The sequence below is a fragment of the Girardinichthys multiradiatus genome, chromosome 10 (genome assembly GCF_021462225.1).
Source record: "Girardinichthys multiradiatus isolate DD_20200921_A chromosome 10, DD_fGirMul_XY1, whole genome shotgun sequence".
Classification (NCBI taxonomy): Eukaryota; Metazoa; Chordata; class Actinopteri; order Cyprinodontiformes; family Goodeidae; genus Girardinichthys; species Girardinichthys multiradiatus.
Genome location: NC_061803.1, coordinates 33,272,397 through 33,290,226, shown reverse-complemented (window position 1 = coordinate 33,290,226; position 17,830 = coordinate 33,272,397). Strand labels below are relative to the sequence as shown.

Below are 17,830 nucleotides of genomic sequence, written 5' to 3'. Positions count from 1 at the left end.
CATCTTTATTTTCTGCATACATGGCTGTAGCTGAATGAACTAGAAAGGCCCGAGTTGACTTGGAATCTAGAACAATGGGACATTAAGTAAAGAAGCATACAAACACAAACATAATAATAAAATATTAAAAGCCATACGGTCAAAAGGGAAATAAAGCACACCTTATTCAGGTTTTTATCAGTCAGAAAGTAATGATTAGGTCTTCATCAGGTTCATTTGATTTCCAAAATTAATCTCAAAAGAAAAACACACATCAAATTCCATACAGGCTTTATTTATTCAACACAGCTGAAGCCTAAATAGAAAACCTGTATCTCCAAAACGTAGTGCACCACATGATCCCACAGCTTGTAAAACCTACTTTAGCAGCAATAGGTCTCAGCAGTGGTTTCCTGTCTCACTGGTGGAGACATTTTGTCCTACTCTTCTTACCGGTGTTCCTTCAGTTCATCGAGGTTCGCAAACATTTGTTTCTGGACAGCTCTCTTAAAGTCCCACCACAACATTTCAAGCTGCTGGAGTTCTGGACTTTGGATCGTTAAAACAGTGCAAAAACCCCTGCTCTCTCTCCCCCCCAGGTAGCTTTTTGGATTTGACCATAATTCACTAGATGGTAGCAAAACATAGATGAAAGCATTCATCTGTCCAGTTCCAGCCTTCACATTCAGCAGCTGAAACATCAAATGAATGTCTTTTTATTTAAAAATGCAAAATTTAACAATACCGATATTTACATATTTCCTTAAACTGACCCTTCCTTATATATGGTCTTACAAACTTTAGTTAAAATAAAATTGGTCTGAGATTAACACTTGACAAATGTCCCTTAACAACAAAGTTAGGAGTCTGAAAACAGGTTTCTATTTCTGTTTAAATTATTACAAAAAAGTACTGCCATCAAATAAAAACCAATAACATAATTTTTATTTCAAACATTTATTATTCCTAAAAAGGTTAAATAGAGACCACAAAATTCATCACCGACACAGAGACGACATGAGAGCAAACACAACACGGACAAACCACACCCTTTAAATAAGAAAGTCAGTCGACAGAGAATTTACAAAGATTGCATATTTTAAAACAAAAATTATAAACTTTCCCAGAAACAGTGTAAATATACCAACACCTAAAAAAAAAAAGAAATCTGCTCCACTTCCCACAGAAGAGAAAACATTTTGGTCTTCCTGTAGTGTTGCTGCTGCTGGCCTGGGAGCAGCAGGAGAAGTGCAATGAGGATGGATGATTTCTGGTAGGCCACATTTTAAACAAACACATTAATCTCATAATAACAATGAGATGAATGAAAACATCAAATAATACACGTTAAAGTGAAGGCAGCCTCAGTGTTTGACTGTCTGAGGAAACAGTTTCCTGTGAGGAACATTTAAAATGTGAAAAGTCCAACTTGATAAACCAAATTTCATCTGTAGTGTCTGTTGTTTCTGATTGAGTGAAATAACCCAATAATAATTAAAAAAAACTCATTCTGTTGGAGATGAGAAGGAACAACACTGACAAACAGAAACGGATGGTTTACCTGACAAGAATCTGCCGTTCAAAAAGGAATCTCCCTTTAACCTGCTGATCTTTCCCCTGAATGCCATAAATAAATTACAATTTCTTGATAGGTATTGCACCGATGATGCACCTGCTTGTATGAGTACAAGTTCCTGCAGAAACATCTGCAGTGACACAGAGTCAGTATTTACAGCATTACCAACATAGACAGGAGCAAAGCTGAAGAAATCAAACATCTGTGTAAAGAAAATTGGCACCAAAGTGATGAACCGGGAAGTGAGGAACTCCTAAGAGTTGTCAGAGAGTTAAAAATGCTTCTCTCAGGTAAAACATCCACTCATAACAAAAAGACCCACTCCATCAGCTGCAGTGTTTCAAGCCTGAGGGTAGAGGGCGCTGTGCTACATGTACTGGTGTGGGTATTCAACGACGTTCCCTTTAGTCTCACTTTGACCTGCGTAGTCAGGATGCTGATGGAGCTGCAGCGCCCCTCCGGGTGAATTCAGTAAGGTTGCAGCAGTAATGTCTGTGATGAGGTGCTAAAGGTTTCAGAGATGTGCTGCTTTGGTTCGATCACAGATTAATCTAAGTTTTCATTTTCACAAACGCAGCAAATAAAAACATGTAAAGATACGATCCAACAGGCCACCTGACCAGAGATCCAAAATATCTGAATTTATCCCAAGAAAATAAATCCCTGTGAAGAACAAAGATGTCAGGAGGAAGAGAAGGAAATGTGGCTTTAGCATGCCGAGGAAGGACCTGGGTAGGTGTGATTACGAGAACACGGAGCAAAGGTGGACGAAGATTAAACACATGCACACGTCCACGCTGTGCAGCCACGCCCAGTCCGCCGGCCCTTAGAGACTTTCAGAGAGCGCGTAGCAAGCGCTCGATCTCGCGTGAGTTCAGAGCTGGTGCACGATGCTGTCTGCATGGTTGACGGAGACGGAGCCGTCTTGCCGCAGGCGCTGCCACTGGAAGGTCGTGCTAAGGGGTCCCACCTCATCCTCGTCATTTTCCTGCTCCTTGGCAAACTCCAGGAACACCTGAGAAATATAAAGGTGATACATCATGAAGGAGGGAAATGTTTTACTGCACTTCTCAGTGATTGGTGGACAAAAACAAAATAACACTTATAGTTCCAACCAAAGGGAAATAAGACTGAAATATCTCAAGCGTAAAATGCTCAGTGTGACACATTCAGGTGAACCATGTCTTGTTTCTCCACCTACCTGCTCCAGTGTTGACTGGGAGAAGTTGTAGTCCTCAAAGTTGAAGGTTTGTTTGGCTGAGAGCAAAGAAACCAATCAGAAATGACACGAATGTTGTTCCGGATGTTAACGCATCTTTTTGTTTGCTTTTTAGTGAAACTCACCGCTCTCTAACTGGGAGAAAGAATGGGCCAGCGACTTGACGTCCTCCATGGGGATCTTATAAACCATCATAGTGGTGAAGCTGCAGAGAAGGCCGCAGTGACATTTGTAAATCAGAAAATATATTAAAACATATTTTAACAACAAATAAGGTTAACAGTAACTCAGGGTAGCAGGTTGTTCTTGCCAACAAGAAACTGCTTTCTGAGGCAGTTTCCTGTTGGCATCAGATATTCTCTGTCCTCCCCCAGCAGGAATCTTAAAAGGCTTTTTAAGTTGTTTAGCTAGTAAGAACAGAATCCTATCCAAAAAGATGACAGCAGGAAAGCAAAGAGTCATTTATCCTCCTAAAATCAGCTGCAAAGAAAGCAGCTCTACTGACATACTGTAAGAGAACGTTGGTACTCTAATGTGATCCCACCTCTCCTGTCGGACAGCGTGGGGAAAGATTCGGAGGATCTCCTTGTGCAGCAGCGCCACCTGCTGGAGTCCTGTCAGCTCCTCCCTCAATTTCACCTCCAGACTGTAGCCCCGACCGTATTTTGCTTTCAGGTGTTGGATGGAGCCGATGCATCTGATGGGAGAGAGGTGATTAAGCTGCATGAACTTGTAATCCAAAAATCTGATTTCTTTCAAAGATTCCCAAGGAAGAAAAGAACCTGAGCTGGCCAGAAATTATGATGGCAACCCGGTCACACACGGCCTCGGCCTCCTCCATGTAGTGGGTGGTGAGCACGGCGCCGCGCTGGCGGTTCCTGAACGCAGCACGCATGGCCCGCCTGCAGAAAGACTAAATGTTTTCCTCAGACAGTCGGTTGCATCTGGGTTCTGATCAGGACAGAGTTGCTGAATATTCTTACACCCCAAACCTCAGTTCACATCAGTGCCCGAAAGGAATCAGTTAAAGTCATTTAGCTGAATGTTTCCAACCTTGAACTGCTCAGCTCATGGTGTGTTGTTCGGTTCCTTAACACAGCCAGCTGCGTCGCTTTGCATAGAGAAATGCTGGAAGAACTGTAGAACTGGACCTTTGTTTCCCTGACTGACCTCCACATTAAACACTCTGCTTCAGTAAATTTCTCACATAAAGCCAAGGAATGTTTGAGTCTCACCACATCCTCTGCTTAGACTTGGGATCCATTCCTGACGACGGCTCATCCAGCAAGACAATCTGAGGATTCCCGATCATACTCAGAGCGAAGCACAGCTGTAACCGCACAGTTAAATGCTGCTGGTGACGACTGACACTCACTTTAAGAAACAGAACGGACATTAATGACCATTTAAGGTTGTTCTGACCTTCCGTTTTAGTCCTGCAGACAGACACTTGGCCTGTTTATTTAGATGTTCTTTCAGCTCCAACGCATTCGACACTCTGAAAAAAAACAATCATGAAGCAGTTTTCAAACTGTCTTTAATGTTACAGTTAAAACTATGTTTAAAAAGACTCCCAACCTTAGAGGTCAAATGAGTTAACAAAAGACAAAAAATCTGATTCATTTATTTGTTTTACTTTTTCTCCGGATTTTAAAGTTTTTAAATTTTCAATGAGTTTGAGTCTAGTTCCACCTTTAAGGTTTTCGGGGCTGTTGCAGGTTTCAATGTTTTGGTCCAAGAGGTTCATAAAGGAGCTGAAGACTCACCGTTTTATGATGCTCGGGACCTCGTGCCCCTTCAGACCTTTGATGGCAGCGTAGACCTCCAGATGTTCCTGCAGAGTGATCCGGGGCCACAGAGGGTTGACCTGGGGACAGTAGCCGACGTGTTCCAGAGGATTTTCCACCGGATGGAACTCAGTGCTGTAGTCTCCCATCAGGATCTGGACCCAAAGGAGAAGATTTAACATTTACTTCCTTTTACTTCTTTACGCTTTACGCCTTTCCCTCCAGCAGACTGAAAACAAAAAATTAATTACTTCCTTCCAAGGTTTCTAAACATTATTTGTGTCCATTTGGATCATTTTTCACACTCAGATTAACAAAGTTAGCAGCAAATATAAATACAGATGCTCACAAGTTTGTCAATTTAAAGATGGAGGACAGACAGATGGACAGAAACAAGGAATTAAGTCTGGAAATCCTGAAAAATTATTAAATGTTGTTCTAGAGCTTTCCAGACATTGCAGAGGAACCCCAAATCAAAATATGATATTAAGTCCTTTCCAATGTTGTAGTGGAGACAGATGTGCTCCTAAGCGGCTGTCGTATTATTATTTTTTCTGATTTCAGAGTTCCTATTTGCGACCTCAAACAGAATGGTTTAAAACCTTAAAGGAAACCTGTTGTATACCTGGCCTGCTGTGGGGTCAGTGTCACCTGAAAGCATGTGCATGACCGTGCTCTTTCCTGCTCCGTTGGGACCCAACAGTCCGAGAACCTCCCCTGAAGAAAACAGCATGTTATTTCTCTCTGAAACGCAGCCTGGAGCTGACCATAGTCAGTATTTTGCACACAGAGGTTGTGCTTGTGACAAAAACACTGAACGTACCTTTGCGAACACAGAAAGAAATGTTCTTTGTTGCTACTTTAGTCTTCTTGGTGAAAGAAAAGCTTTCGTTCCTGCCTCGGTACCGCTTCCTCAGGTTACTAACAACCACAACAGGTTTCTGGAAAAAGAAAATGATGAATTTGTGAAACGTTTTGCCAACCAGTTGGAGAAGGTAAAAGATGAATAACAAAGTGAAGCTTTTAGGTCAGAAATTTTTTAATCTTTCTGTTTGGTCTCCTAAATCAGCTCTTGTTTTGATATTTCATCACCTCCTCACAAGCCTGACAAGTGAGCGCCTCCTTCACTCTGGCCTTCTCCATCTGAACGTCCTCATCTTCATTCAGACCGTCCTCTGGGATCCGCTCCAGTTTGGGCTTTGACTTGGTTGAGATCCTGCCAGAGTTCAGGAGTGAACAGCATCTTTAACATCAGGTTTCTCTCTCTTATATTCCTTATGATCCATTACAGTTCTATATTCAATTATTGTGCTGAGATCGTCCTTGTAATATGATCATCACCTGCAGAACTGATCGTTCTTCATCGCCCTTCCTCCGTATCGGATCTCCAGCCATCGGAGCAGGAAAAGCAGAAGGATGCACTGCAGATAAGGCTGAGAACAAACACACACACATTCTGATGAAAGAAAAATCCTCCTCGGTGTTGTTCATAAATGTTGGAGAAAAAAGGAAAAACTTACAGCTACAACAGAAATGAGCAGACTTTTCCACAAGAAGTTCTCCTCGTACAGAACAGGAAAGAATGTTGCCTGAAAAAAGAAAAACAGACCTGTCATCTAAGAGGTGGCAAAAACTAAAGCAGGGTATTTGTTTTGTTTAAAATGTAAGATTTCTTGCTTCTACATCAAAACTTTCTGTCTTCTGTCGCCCTGTGGATTTACTGTAATAGAACAAGAAATCAGAAAAAGGGAAAAGCTGCAGAGCTGGTTTAGAACTCCACTGGGATCCTGGACTAAAATGACCTCAAATGCAGTTCAACCCTGATAGATATGAGGTTAATTTCCTTATTCTAATAGCTTTCTCTTAGCTCCTCATTCATTTGCCTTGTTGAAATATTTGTATTTATCACGATCGCCTTTTTACACACGGAAATGTTCACTTTATGCTTTATGCATCCAGAGGTTCATTTTAGGCCCAAGCAAATGGATCTTTTAAGAAAATCGATTTTAGCAACATTAACACAGTTCCTGAGTTAAACAAATCCCTTAAGTGAGGTAGTCAGTGTTTCAGAGCCTAAACGGGTATACACGAGTCTTAGCCAAGCAGAAGTAGTAATGGAATATAACAGGAACATAAACACACAAAATTAAACCCAGTAATACTGTGGAGACTTGCCTTTCATTCTGTGCTTTCAGATGGCGTTTATAGGACTATTTTATAATGTATTATGATGAAGATATTAATGAAAGCGTCAAAAAATACTGATCTTGACAATATTTTAACCTAAGCAGTCAGTAGAGAACAGGAGCCATGTTGCTCTCCACTCCCACCTTGGTGATGCAGTTGAGGCAACCCATCAGAGGATACAGGGGGTTGAAGAGACATAAGGCATTATGCAGAGTTCTTGTAAGCTCAGGGTTGTCATTCACAAGCGACAACTGAACGATGGAGGCCGACACCACACACACCTGAAGCAGAAGCCATTTATTTCATGATAACTACCAGCATACACATTAAACTGCAACAGCAGGAATAAGAAGCTGAAGCTTTAATGAATCACAGCGAAGCATCCAAAGATTCTATTATCTTTGTCTCACCATCATGGAGATGAAAGAGAAGAAGTCCCTGTTGCTCTGCACTCGTGTGAATCCAAAAGAAACAACATACGTGAAGAGGATCATGGCTGGGCCGAAGCCAACCGTGCAGAGGACCTGAGAGAGAAGACGTGAAGGTTAATAATCATCCTGCCTCAGAGTGGATCTGTTTGTGTTTGAAACAGCAGCACAGACCACAGCTGTGAGGTTGCTGGTTGTCGGCAGGTTTTCAGAGTGGAAGGAGAACAGGATGAGGCTCATGAAAGACAGGATGAGGTAGTATAAGGGGATGTCCACGGCCGCCTGGCCGCTCCAGTAGGCTGATGGCAACAGGCCAGAGATCCGCAGCGTTGAACGACACTTTATCTGAGTAAAAAGAAAAAAGAAAACTACTAGATTCAAGGCTTCAGCAAGTGTTACTGTAGCAGCAGGGGGCAGTACTGAGTGACTCCGGCTTTTAACAGTGAACAAAGAATATTCTTACAATAATTACATTTTATTTTAAATACGTTTTAGCACTTCAAAAAGTGGCCAGTATAGAACTGACCAGAGATTTGTTTTCATTTTGTAAATTAATCAAATTATTATCCAACAATAGAACCCCTTAGGGAAAGATTAATGTTGTGAAGGAATCTTTGAATAAGACTTTGTCAACATTTGATGGTTTTATTTCAGTCCGTTTCAAGTTCTAACTGGACCAATGAAGCATACCTGTTGGGGAATCGCTGATGAACGGACAACTTCCTCTACACACAGTAACGGTGTGTGGTCACACGTCTGCTACTGGGAACACTGATTCATTTGGGCCTTGTTTGGATTTTTCGACAGTACCAGTGATGTTTACCAGTGAGCATGACGTTGTTTCAGGTGAATAATTAAGTTCAGTGTGGAAGCTATGGTTTGGTCCAACACTCTTTCTTAAATCACCGCTGTAACTGAAGGAGAAACCTGATGTTAACCAACAGCAGACTTTAGTGATAGCTGGGAGTCCTCTCTGCTATGTTTAGGTGGCATCAAAACAGGGACTGTGTGTATGCAGGTATAAAGTTACAGTAAAACACAAACTCTTTGGTCTGAGAAGATGAGCCAACTTATTGGTGGTTTAAACCACAGCCATCTATGCCTGAAACTGAACTTAACCGTGTGCTGAATAAATTATATTTAGAATTAATTGGAATGTATGAACCTGACTGTTGTGAAGTGCCTTGAGACAACATGTGTTGTGAATTGGCGCTATATAAATAAAACTGAATTGAATTGAATATTTAAATGTGTTTTTTATTGTACTTTGATAATGTTTTCTTCCAACATGATGATGATGAATTTCTGTTGAAAAAATATCATTTAAACTATAAAAACAGCAGGATGTGAGTGATTACCTCACGATCTCGGGTGTGATCCATTGCGAAATATGCCGGCATTCCAGCAGCCAGCATTCCCAGCATGATGGCCTCTATATAGACCAGAGCGTAAGACGTTGCATCCGGGATTTGCTGCGGAATGAAACAATTTAAATAGAAATCTCTTTAAATCACAGACTGCAAATGTGGTTCTGACTCTGTTGGAGACTCACATAATCAAACGGTTTGGTCCAGGTTCGGATCTGCCCCGTTCCATTCAGACCTCTGAGGAGGGCGTTGCTCAGAATATTGACGACCATGGGCAAGGAGTGAACATTGGTGCTGTTAAAAGCGACGCTGAAGCTAAAACCCTGTCAGACACAGCAAACAAAGCATAGTTAGAGTTCTCAGAGAAAACAACAGTCCTGAAATGAGCTGCCCTTCAAATAATCAGATCGAAGCTCTAGAGACCTTGGTGGACCGTGTCACATTTATGGCAGCGCTGTGCGGAGCTGCAGCCATGTAGTCCGTCTGTTCCATCAGTTCCACTTTGATATCCTGTGATTCCAGGTTGTGGATAAAGTCGGAAATTTCTGAGTCTGTTGGTGCAAGAAAAAAAAAAAGTCTGTTATCCAACAGCTGGAATTTTTTTTGGAGAAATCTTTTTATCCTCCAGTTTGCTCACCAGATGAGTTCTTCACCAGGAGGCTCGTGGCATATTTGTGAGGCACTTCGTTCCTTTTCAGAAGGTAAATAGGCAGAAACTGGCGTTCCTGTGAGTGATTCTGGATTTTTCCTGTCACCAGCGACACAACGAGAACCGCAGAAACAAACAGCAGGAACAGGACCAGACTGAAACACAAGAGAAGATGACTCTGACCCATTCTATCCATTCTTAAAAGAAAAAAGGCTGGCTATTGGTGGCCTAATGTTCGTTCTCATGTTGTCATTGCATTGGGATGGCAAAAGCTCACTTTTAGTTATTCAACAAAGACTTTAATTCACAGTTCCTATATAACTTTGATGCCAAAGATCTCCCAGACTCAAAGGATCCGAGATCTCTGTCCTGTTTGGATCATTGTTGAAGTTTAAATCCAGGTTTATAATGAAATTATGGCAGATTCTACAGCGATGAACTAGGATAGGTAAGATCAATTCAGGAAATATAAACATTTGTCAACACTATTTTCTTTTTTAAAAGATTTTATGTGTTACACCACTGCCCTTTATTTAATTTCTTTCCAAAAGTAGGCAGACAAGGATGTAGGGTGGAGAAAGGGGGAAGACATGCAGTACAGGCTACACAGGAACACTTGGATTATGGACATTATACAAAAAGGAACCCCATCTTTAGAAGAACCAAAGCTAAATGTAGCCTTAATTTTTATATTTAGCTTACTTATCTTCCTTTAACCAAAAAAGATATTGACTTGTAATGAGGCAAAATGATCCATGCTGAGCAATGTTCTGGAACATTTCAGTCGGATTCTGAATCTGGATCGTTTGTCCTGCCTCATCAGACTCACGTGTAAACGAAGGCCTTCCACTCCCTGCGCATGTTGAGCATGTGCAGCCAGGCCACGGTGCTGAACTGCTGTCGCCACAGAGTGTGACCGGACACCACATCAGACTTGCTGTCTGAGAAGGTGAGGAGGCGCTGATCCGTGTCGTCCAGAGAGGCGTTGTCGCATTCGTCCTCTGCCTGCTCTTGGTTAAACACGCTGTAGTCTGAAGGAATTAAATCACGCAACAAATCCAATTTTGCTCAGAGTGAGCACTCAGATTTTAAGAATTTCAGTTTTGGTAACACACTAACCAGCTTGATCCACTTCAGCTTCTGACTCCAAACGCAGAAAAACATCTTCCAGCGTAGTCATAGAAACACCGTAGTTAATTATCCCCAACTGCGTCTGACAGTCGAGCTCTGAGAACAAGCCTGCGAAGGACAGATCAGGGTTGTTGATTAAAGAGCCGAGCAGAGTTAGAAACATACGCAGGAAATTTAATCCGACCTGGAAACGTGTTCATGCTCTCAAAGGGCAGAGTGAAAGTCAGCTCTGCTTTGTTCTGTTGGGACAGCTTTGCTTTGGGAACGTACTGCTTCATCAACGATGCAACTTTTTCTGCATCACATCCCTCACTGATCGACATCCTGCAGGAAGAAAACATGCACAGGTTTCTTTTTCAGGTGTTCTGGGCGGCCTACTGAGAACATTCAAAAACAACTGAATTATTTTATGTGTTCTTATGAAGGCTCATTAATTCATGAGGGTCATAGGATAAAGGGTGGGTACAACTAGGACAGGTCATAAGAACATCACATGGCAACACAGAGACACACCAGTAAACCAACCATGTACGCACACTCCTGGCCGATCCGTGTACCCATTTAATCCAACATGTGGGAATGTGGGAGAAAGCCGGAGTACCCAGGTAGAACACAGGCATGCACAGGGAGACCTGCTACCTCCATGCTAAATAGGTCCTGGCTGGCATTCAAACCCAGGACCTTTTTACTGTGAGGGTCTCAGTGATTTAACTGCACCACCATGCAGCTCTTTATGAAGGTCCTCATGTTGATATACTGTGCCAGTCTCTTTATAATAAAGGACTGATTAAGGTCTGACTTACCTGAGATGATATCCAACGCCACACTTGATCTTAAGATACAGAGAAGACCCGACGCACTTCAGGTGTCCCTGAGAGATCACAGCTTTACGATCTAGAACCGAACAGAAAATCTGTAATTTAAGGCCAGATTAACACATTTACTTAAGATTATTATAGTCTATTAGAAAAAGCCATTAAGAAATGACTTATGTGAAATAACACAAAGCCAGTGCTTTTCATAGTATGGATGTCTAGTTAGTGAAGTCTTAAGATCTCTGGATCTTTAACCATCAGCTGAAATTTGATGCCAATAGACAAGACACTTGTTAAGGAGGCCTCTTATGGTGAGAAAGGAAATGATCTGGAGATCTGATCATTTATTTTCTGAATCTCATCAGGTAAAGACATTGTAAACAGATGCGCTAAAATCACTGTCTTCAGGCAGAGGAACCAGTGTTCATTCAGGGGAGGAGATCAGGCGGATGATTATGAACAATCATGATCACATCCTGGTCTCAGTTTTTACCTTCTACTTGTCCCTTTTCTTTCTGTCCCCCTGAGTAGAACAAACTAGCTAGCAGACAACTAAACCCAGATTTGACCTCTTTCTGTTTAGCATTTGCCATTTTCACTGCTCTGTCATTTAGGAAGGAAAATCATGAAATTGTAAAATTTCCATATTTTGTGCAGCAAGTCCTTGTAATACTGATGCAGAACTTTTGATCTGTGAGTGAAGTTCCCAAAGGCATACACCCTGTCTACGTTAAAGACCAGGCTTTAAACATTGCTTTGCTATAAAGCTGGTAGTGACGGTGGTGTTGGTGGTTTCTCTTCTATATCGCCGTACTTCATCAATATAAAACTGTTGTCATAGTTTGCACCAGCAACCCCCCCCCCCCCCCAACAACACTGACTAAACTATGATGAAACTGACTGAAGTTTGTATCTGCTGATGATAATTAGAAAACATTATGTCAAGAGGAAGTTGAAATTCAATCAGGGCTGAATTTTGTTGTGTGGAACGGTGAGATGAGCTGGAAAATTAACCAATAAAACCTAATCATAAACATCCTATTAATCATTTTTTCAAACATAACCGAAAAAGCAAATCAAAGTAAATTTCTAACAAATAAAGTTATTATATGTCTGAAAAAGTATCTTTAATCCAGTTCCACCCTTGAATAAAAATTTCACCCAATCGTAAAAGAATGATTTTATTAAAATGTGTAGAAGGCCTGTAAAAAAAGACATTCGTCTATGACTATTTTCAAAATGCAGTAATGTTTAGTCGACTAAACTAAAATGACTATAAATTACTAAATTACTAATTTGTGACTAAAACTAAACGACAATTTAGTCAAATGGCTATGACTTAAACTACATTAAAACATGTTAAAATTGACAGTGTTGCTTAACTGGAATAAACTAGTTTATTTCTTTGCTTTGTGTGGTGCTCTGCAATATTTCTGTCTGTGAATTTTATGAATAGATTTTGAAAAAGTTTTATTGATCAAAGACAAACACAAGCCGGCGGACAAGATAAACGCCTTTTCTCAAATACAGGGTAGGTTTAAGATAGCAGTGTGCCAAAACGTTTTGGATAATTTACTTCAGCTGCAACCGCCAATTGCATTACTTCCTGTCTGCTGGTTAGATGGACTGTGGCTCTTCATACAGAACTAACAGGGAGAGTTCTCACCAGCGAGGATGTCCGCCTCATCCATGTAGTGTGTGCTGAGCACAATGACTCGGCCCGCCTGCCGGCTCTTTAGCAGAGACCAGACCTGGTGTCTGGAGCAGGGGTCCATCCCTGCTGTGGGTTCATCCAGGAGCAGAATCTAACACAAACAAGCAAGGAGAGTGGAGACAACTTACAAGAAAGAGCATAGAACTCATATTCATTTTACTGAAAATAAGGGCCAAAGTCAGTAATTGTTCAATAAAAGCAGAAGGTTTCCCTTCATACAAAGCTATTTTTATATTCAAAATTTTATTAGAATTTTTTAATTGTAGGTTTTAGGTTTTCTAGTAAACAGCTGATCTTTCTGAGGCTGTTTAAAAACAAGCCTTATGTCTATTTGGGTTTAACAGCATACATGAAGCTCAAACAATCCTGAAACCTTAGGATCTCCGAGGATGGCGATGCCCACTGAAAGTTTCCTCTTCTGGCCTCCACTCAGATTCTTAGCCTGAGCCGTCATAATTTTCTCCAAATCCAGGTCCTTCAGCACTCTGGTAACCTGTCAGACAAGGCAAAAAGATTACAATTAAAACTTCCTGTTGTTGCAACCTAAAATGCGCCTGAGAATTGTTCTTTAAAAACTTTGCAATATGGATTTTCCATATTCAGGAATTGTTTTTGGCCAGATATAATCAGAAGGAGGACACTAAAGCAATTACACTTTTTTTAAACAGGAAATAGAATTGGTGTCCAAAATGGTAAAATGAATAAATTAAATTTAGGACCAACAATCAAAAATGATCACATGGAGGAAAAAAAAAAAAAAAGTATCTTTCTGTTTTTATAAACTGCCAGAAGGTTCTAATGAAAATAGTTCATTCAAAAAGATAATATTCAGAAATAAAATAAATAACCAATGGACGAAGTGAGTAAAAGACATCCAGAAATTTGTCGTGGCTCAGAGTGATTAAAGTAACATCTTGATCAACCCGGTACCTCAGCGTTAATGTCTGCAGGTGGGATCCCTTTGATGGCAGCAAATATCCTGAGGTGCTCCTCCACAGTCAGAACATCAAAGATGATGTTGAATTGAGGGCAGATTCCCACCAGCTGCTTCATCTCTGAGCCCTCTGCGATCTCCGCCACAGGGGAGCCGTATATTTTTGCCGAGCCATTGGTGGGCGGGCAGATGCCGCACAGGATATTCATCAAAGTGGACTTCCCAGCGCCGCTGTGTCCCAGCAGAGCTGTGATATGACCCTCATAGATGTCAAACGTCAGGCCTGAGGGGCAGTTGGAAATAAAGGAGCAGAGCTTCAGTGATACCAGTCGCAAATCAACCCATTCTAAGGTAAAACCTTGTGATGACTGCACACTAACACCAATGCTGCACACTAAGCTCTTTGTGCTCACCACTCAGAGCCTCCACTGTGTTCTCCTTGTCTTTGTACACTTTCCGGATGTTGCTGATGCTGTCAGAGACAGAACAAGTGATGGTTGAAGAAAAATAAAACTGAGAAGAAAGCTGCAAATAGAGAAGCAGCATCAGAAGACAGCTTCTTTTTAAAGACTGCTTTCCCTGTGCAAAGGGTCTTATACAACCACCATGTCTGGATATCTTGTTGCACTCGTCATTCTTATCAACTGGTCAATTTTCTGAGTTCTTCAGTTGTTTTTGCAAATAGCTGAAATTTTGATTTTAAATTGGTTGCTTGGTAAGTCGTGAGTTATATGTCGGCAAAACCCTGATGAATTCCTCAGGTTTAAGAGCATTTCTATGCCTAAATGATTTGTAGCTCAGAGTTTAGTGAATTTAACAAACAATCCTCTGAATGTCTTCACAAACTACACTGAAAATTAGAAAAAAAAAACAACCATAAATGATAAAAACGAACATAATAATAAAAAAACAGCAACAAGCATTTCTTTAAGATTGGCGTTAATGTATTTACTTTTTTGGTATTTTCTTCCCACATGTGTCTATACTTAAAGTCAGCAAGGTGAAAAATCTCCAGTTTTTTAAAGGATTCGGTTAGCTGCTACTTAACCTTTTTCTGTGGAACCAGTAAGGATTCACTCCATTATATCTCACAGATAATGACTAAAATGAGCAAAAAATGAAGAATCTGATGTTTTGATGCTGAGATGAGTTGAGTGTGATAGAAAGAGCAGGATCTGTTTGTGTTCTTATTACAGGTCCTTCTCAAAATATTAGCATATTGTGATAAAGTTCATTATTTTCCATTATGTCATGATGAAAATTTAACATTCATATATTTTAGATTCATTGCACACTAACTGAAATATTTCAGGTCTTTTATTGTCTTAATACGGATGATTTTGGCATACAGCTCATGAAAACCCAAAATTTCTATCTCACAAAATTAGCATATTTCATCCGACCAATAAAAGAAAAGTGTTTTTAATACAAAAAACGTCAACCTTCAAATAATCATGTACAGTTATGCACTCAATACTTGGTCGGGAATCCTTTTGCAGAAATGACTGCTTCAATGCGGCGTGGCATGGAGGCAATCAGCCTGTGGCACTGCTGAGGTCTTATGGAGGCTCAGGATGCTTCGATAGCGGCCTTTAGCTCATCCAGAGTGTTGGGTCTTGAGTCTCTCAACGTTCTCTTCACAATATCCCACAGATTCTCTATGGGGTTCAGGTCAGGAGAGTTGGCAGGCCAATTGAGCACAGTGATACCATGGTCAGTAAACCATTTACCAGTGGTTTTGGCACTGTGAGCAGGTGCCAGGTCGTGCTGAAAAATGAAATCTTCATCTCCATAAAGCTTTTCAGCAGATGGAAGCATGAAGTGCTCCAAAATCTCCTGATAGCTAGCTGCATTGACCCTGCCCTTGATAAAACACAGTGGACCAACACCAGCAGCTGACACGGCACCCCAGACCATCACTGACTGTGGGTACTTGACACTGGACTTCTGGCATTTTGGCATTTCCTTCTCCCCAGTCTTCCTCCAGACTCTGGCACCTTGATTTCCGAATGACATGCAGAATTTGCTTTCATCCGAAAAAAGTACTTTGGACCACTGAGCAACAGTCCAGTGCTGCTTCTCTGTAGCCCAGGTCAGGCGCTTCTGCCGCTGTTTCTGGTTCAAAAGTGGCTTGACCTGGGGAATGCGGCACCTGTAGCCCATTTCCTGCACACGCCTGTGCACGGTGGCTCTGGATGTTTCTACTCCAGACTCAGTTCACTGCTTCTGCAGGTCCCCCAAGGTCTGGAATCGGTCCTTCTCCACAATCTTCCTCAGGGTCCGGTCACCTCTTCTCGTTGTGCAGCGTTTTCTGCCACACTTTTTCCTTCCCACAGACTTCCCACTGAGGTGCCTTGATACAGCACTCTGGGAACAGCCTATTCGTTCAGAAATTTCTTTCTGTGTCTTACCCTCTTGCTTGAGGGTGTCAATAGTGGCCTTCTGGACAGCAGTCAGGTCGGCAGTCTTACCCATGATTGGGGTTTTGAGTGATGAACCAGGCTGGGAGTTTTAAAGGCCTCAGGAATCGTTTGCAGGTGTTTAGAGTTAACTCGTTGATTCAGATGATTAGGTTCATAGCTCGTTTAGAGACCCTTTTAATGATATGCTAATTTTGTGAGATAGGAATTTTGGGTTTTCATGAGCTGTATGCCAAAATCATCCGTATTAAGACAATAAAAGACCTGAAATATTTCAGTTAGTGTGCAATGAATCTAAAATATATGAATATTAAATTTTCATCATGACATTATGGAAAATAATGAACTTTATCACAATATGCTAATATTTTGAGAAGGACCTGTATTATTCAGGGCTTTCAAATCTGCCTCCACATGTTTTTTTAGCTCAATTTGCTACCCAGATGACCCATTGGAGATAATTTACCCTGTTCCTCGTGTATTTTTTCCACATTAAAACAAACAAATGTTTAGTGTAAAAAACTTTCTTAAGCAGGCGTGGAATTTTACCGGATTGCTTCTTTCCCTCTGAACTCCGGAGAAACAGGCTCGACACACTCATCTCCACCAGGAGCGCCGTTCGCCTCGGCTTCATACACTGAGCTCACTTCAACGTAGCGCTTTCTGTGTTTGGACCAATAAGATGGCTTCAGGAAGTACAGCATGGACCTCTTAATCCCAAACTCACCTGCACATCAGACAAAGAATATTGCTTTGAGTTTATTTATTTAAGTCCATGTACAGGAACAATAATCTCATAAAAGAAGAGACAGGCGGCTCCAGATTCAGCTGTTGGATACTTTGCAACTGCAAACCTTAAGAAAGAAAAAACAAAAAATGAATAAAATATAAATATAAAATAAGCTGTTATCCATTTGAAAATTTCATACTTCATTACTCAGATCTCAAGATTTTTCCAACAGTTTTGATAACATTCTGGACATTCCAATATTTAAAATAAATTATCTTCAAAAAGCTTTTATAGTTGTCAAGTACTTCTTGTAAATGAAAATTTCTGATTAGTGCATTTCATAAAGGGAAATGGGCAAAGATGTCGGGAAACTCAAACATTTTTCCGCACTTAATTTTCTTATTTACATACGTATTCAGTAAGGGTACACGGATCGGCCAGGATTTCCTTTATTTGGGTGATTAGCGATTGGGCGATACTTACATGTGAGACCGATCTTATCTACTTTGTCTAAACTGTTGGGGAAGTTTTTTATTTTGGTTTTAAAATGTGAAAAACTAAAGGAACTGCAATGCTCTAAATTTTCATTTATATTTGAGAGCACAATCTCCCATTCATACACTGACAGGGGTAGCTACAGCTGCCCTGGGGCATACTGACGGAAGTCATACAATCGGCGCCGCCCAGCCCTCTGACCACCATCCCCAGGCAAGGCAGGTGAAGTGTCTTGTCCAAGGACACAACAACTGGACAGACAGAGCAGGGCTTCGAACCGGTAACCCGCCGGTTATAAGACGAACCCCTACCACCAATATATAAATCCATAGAACATGAACATTTTTTATTTATGTGTAAAAGTTGTCCGAGACCTGCAGAACATGAAACAACAAATCC

At 41.0% G+C, this 17,830-nt stretch overlaps 1 protein-coding gene across 2 annotated transcripts in view; it reads right to left on the bottom strand.

Annotated features, from left to right (window-relative positions):
• Positions 1-917: 917 nt before the first annotated feature.
• The window catches only part of abca5 (ATP-binding cassette, sub-family A (ABC1), member 5), a 25,369-nt gene continuing 8,456 nt past the window's right edge, over positions 918-17,830 (bottom strand). The window contains exons 10-38 of one of the 2 annotated variants that reach the window (XM_047378172.1): positions 16,756-16,933; positions 14,200-14,258; positions 13,783-14,069; positions 13,226-13,345; positions 12,805-12,943; positions 11,127-11,217; positions 10,508-10,647; positions 10,312-10,431; positions 10,022-10,223; positions 9,181-9,347; positions 8,967-9,094; positions 8,729-8,866; positions 8,535-8,648; positions 7,351-7,521; positions 7,159-7,272; positions 6,892-7,029; positions 6,082-6,150; positions 5,903-5,994; positions 5,654-5,777; positions 5,385-5,502; positions 5,187-5,278; positions 4,541-4,716; positions 4,197-4,272; positions 4,010-4,104; positions 3,557-3,676; positions 3,319-3,471; positions 2,900-2,979; positions 2,757-2,812; positions 918-2,570 (exon numbers count right to left, since the gene is read on the bottom strand). In XM_047378172.1, the coding sequence (XP_047234128.1) occupies positions 2,430-2,570; positions 2,757-2,812; positions 2,900-2,979; positions 3,319-3,471; positions 3,557-3,676; positions 4,010-4,104; positions 4,197-4,272; positions 4,541-4,716; positions 5,187-5,278; positions 5,385-5,502; positions 5,654-5,777; positions 5,903-5,994; positions 6,082-6,150; positions 6,892-7,029; positions 7,159-7,272; positions 7,351-7,521; positions 8,535-8,648; positions 8,729-8,866; positions 8,967-9,094; positions 9,181-9,347; positions 10,022-10,223; positions 10,312-10,431; positions 10,508-10,647; positions 11,127-11,217; positions 12,805-12,943; positions 13,226-13,345; positions 13,783-14,069; positions 14,200-14,258; positions 16,756-16,933 (3,698 nt within the window). In that variant the 3' untranslated portion in view covers positions 918-2,429. The other variant, XM_047378171.1, reaches the window with a different exon arrangement.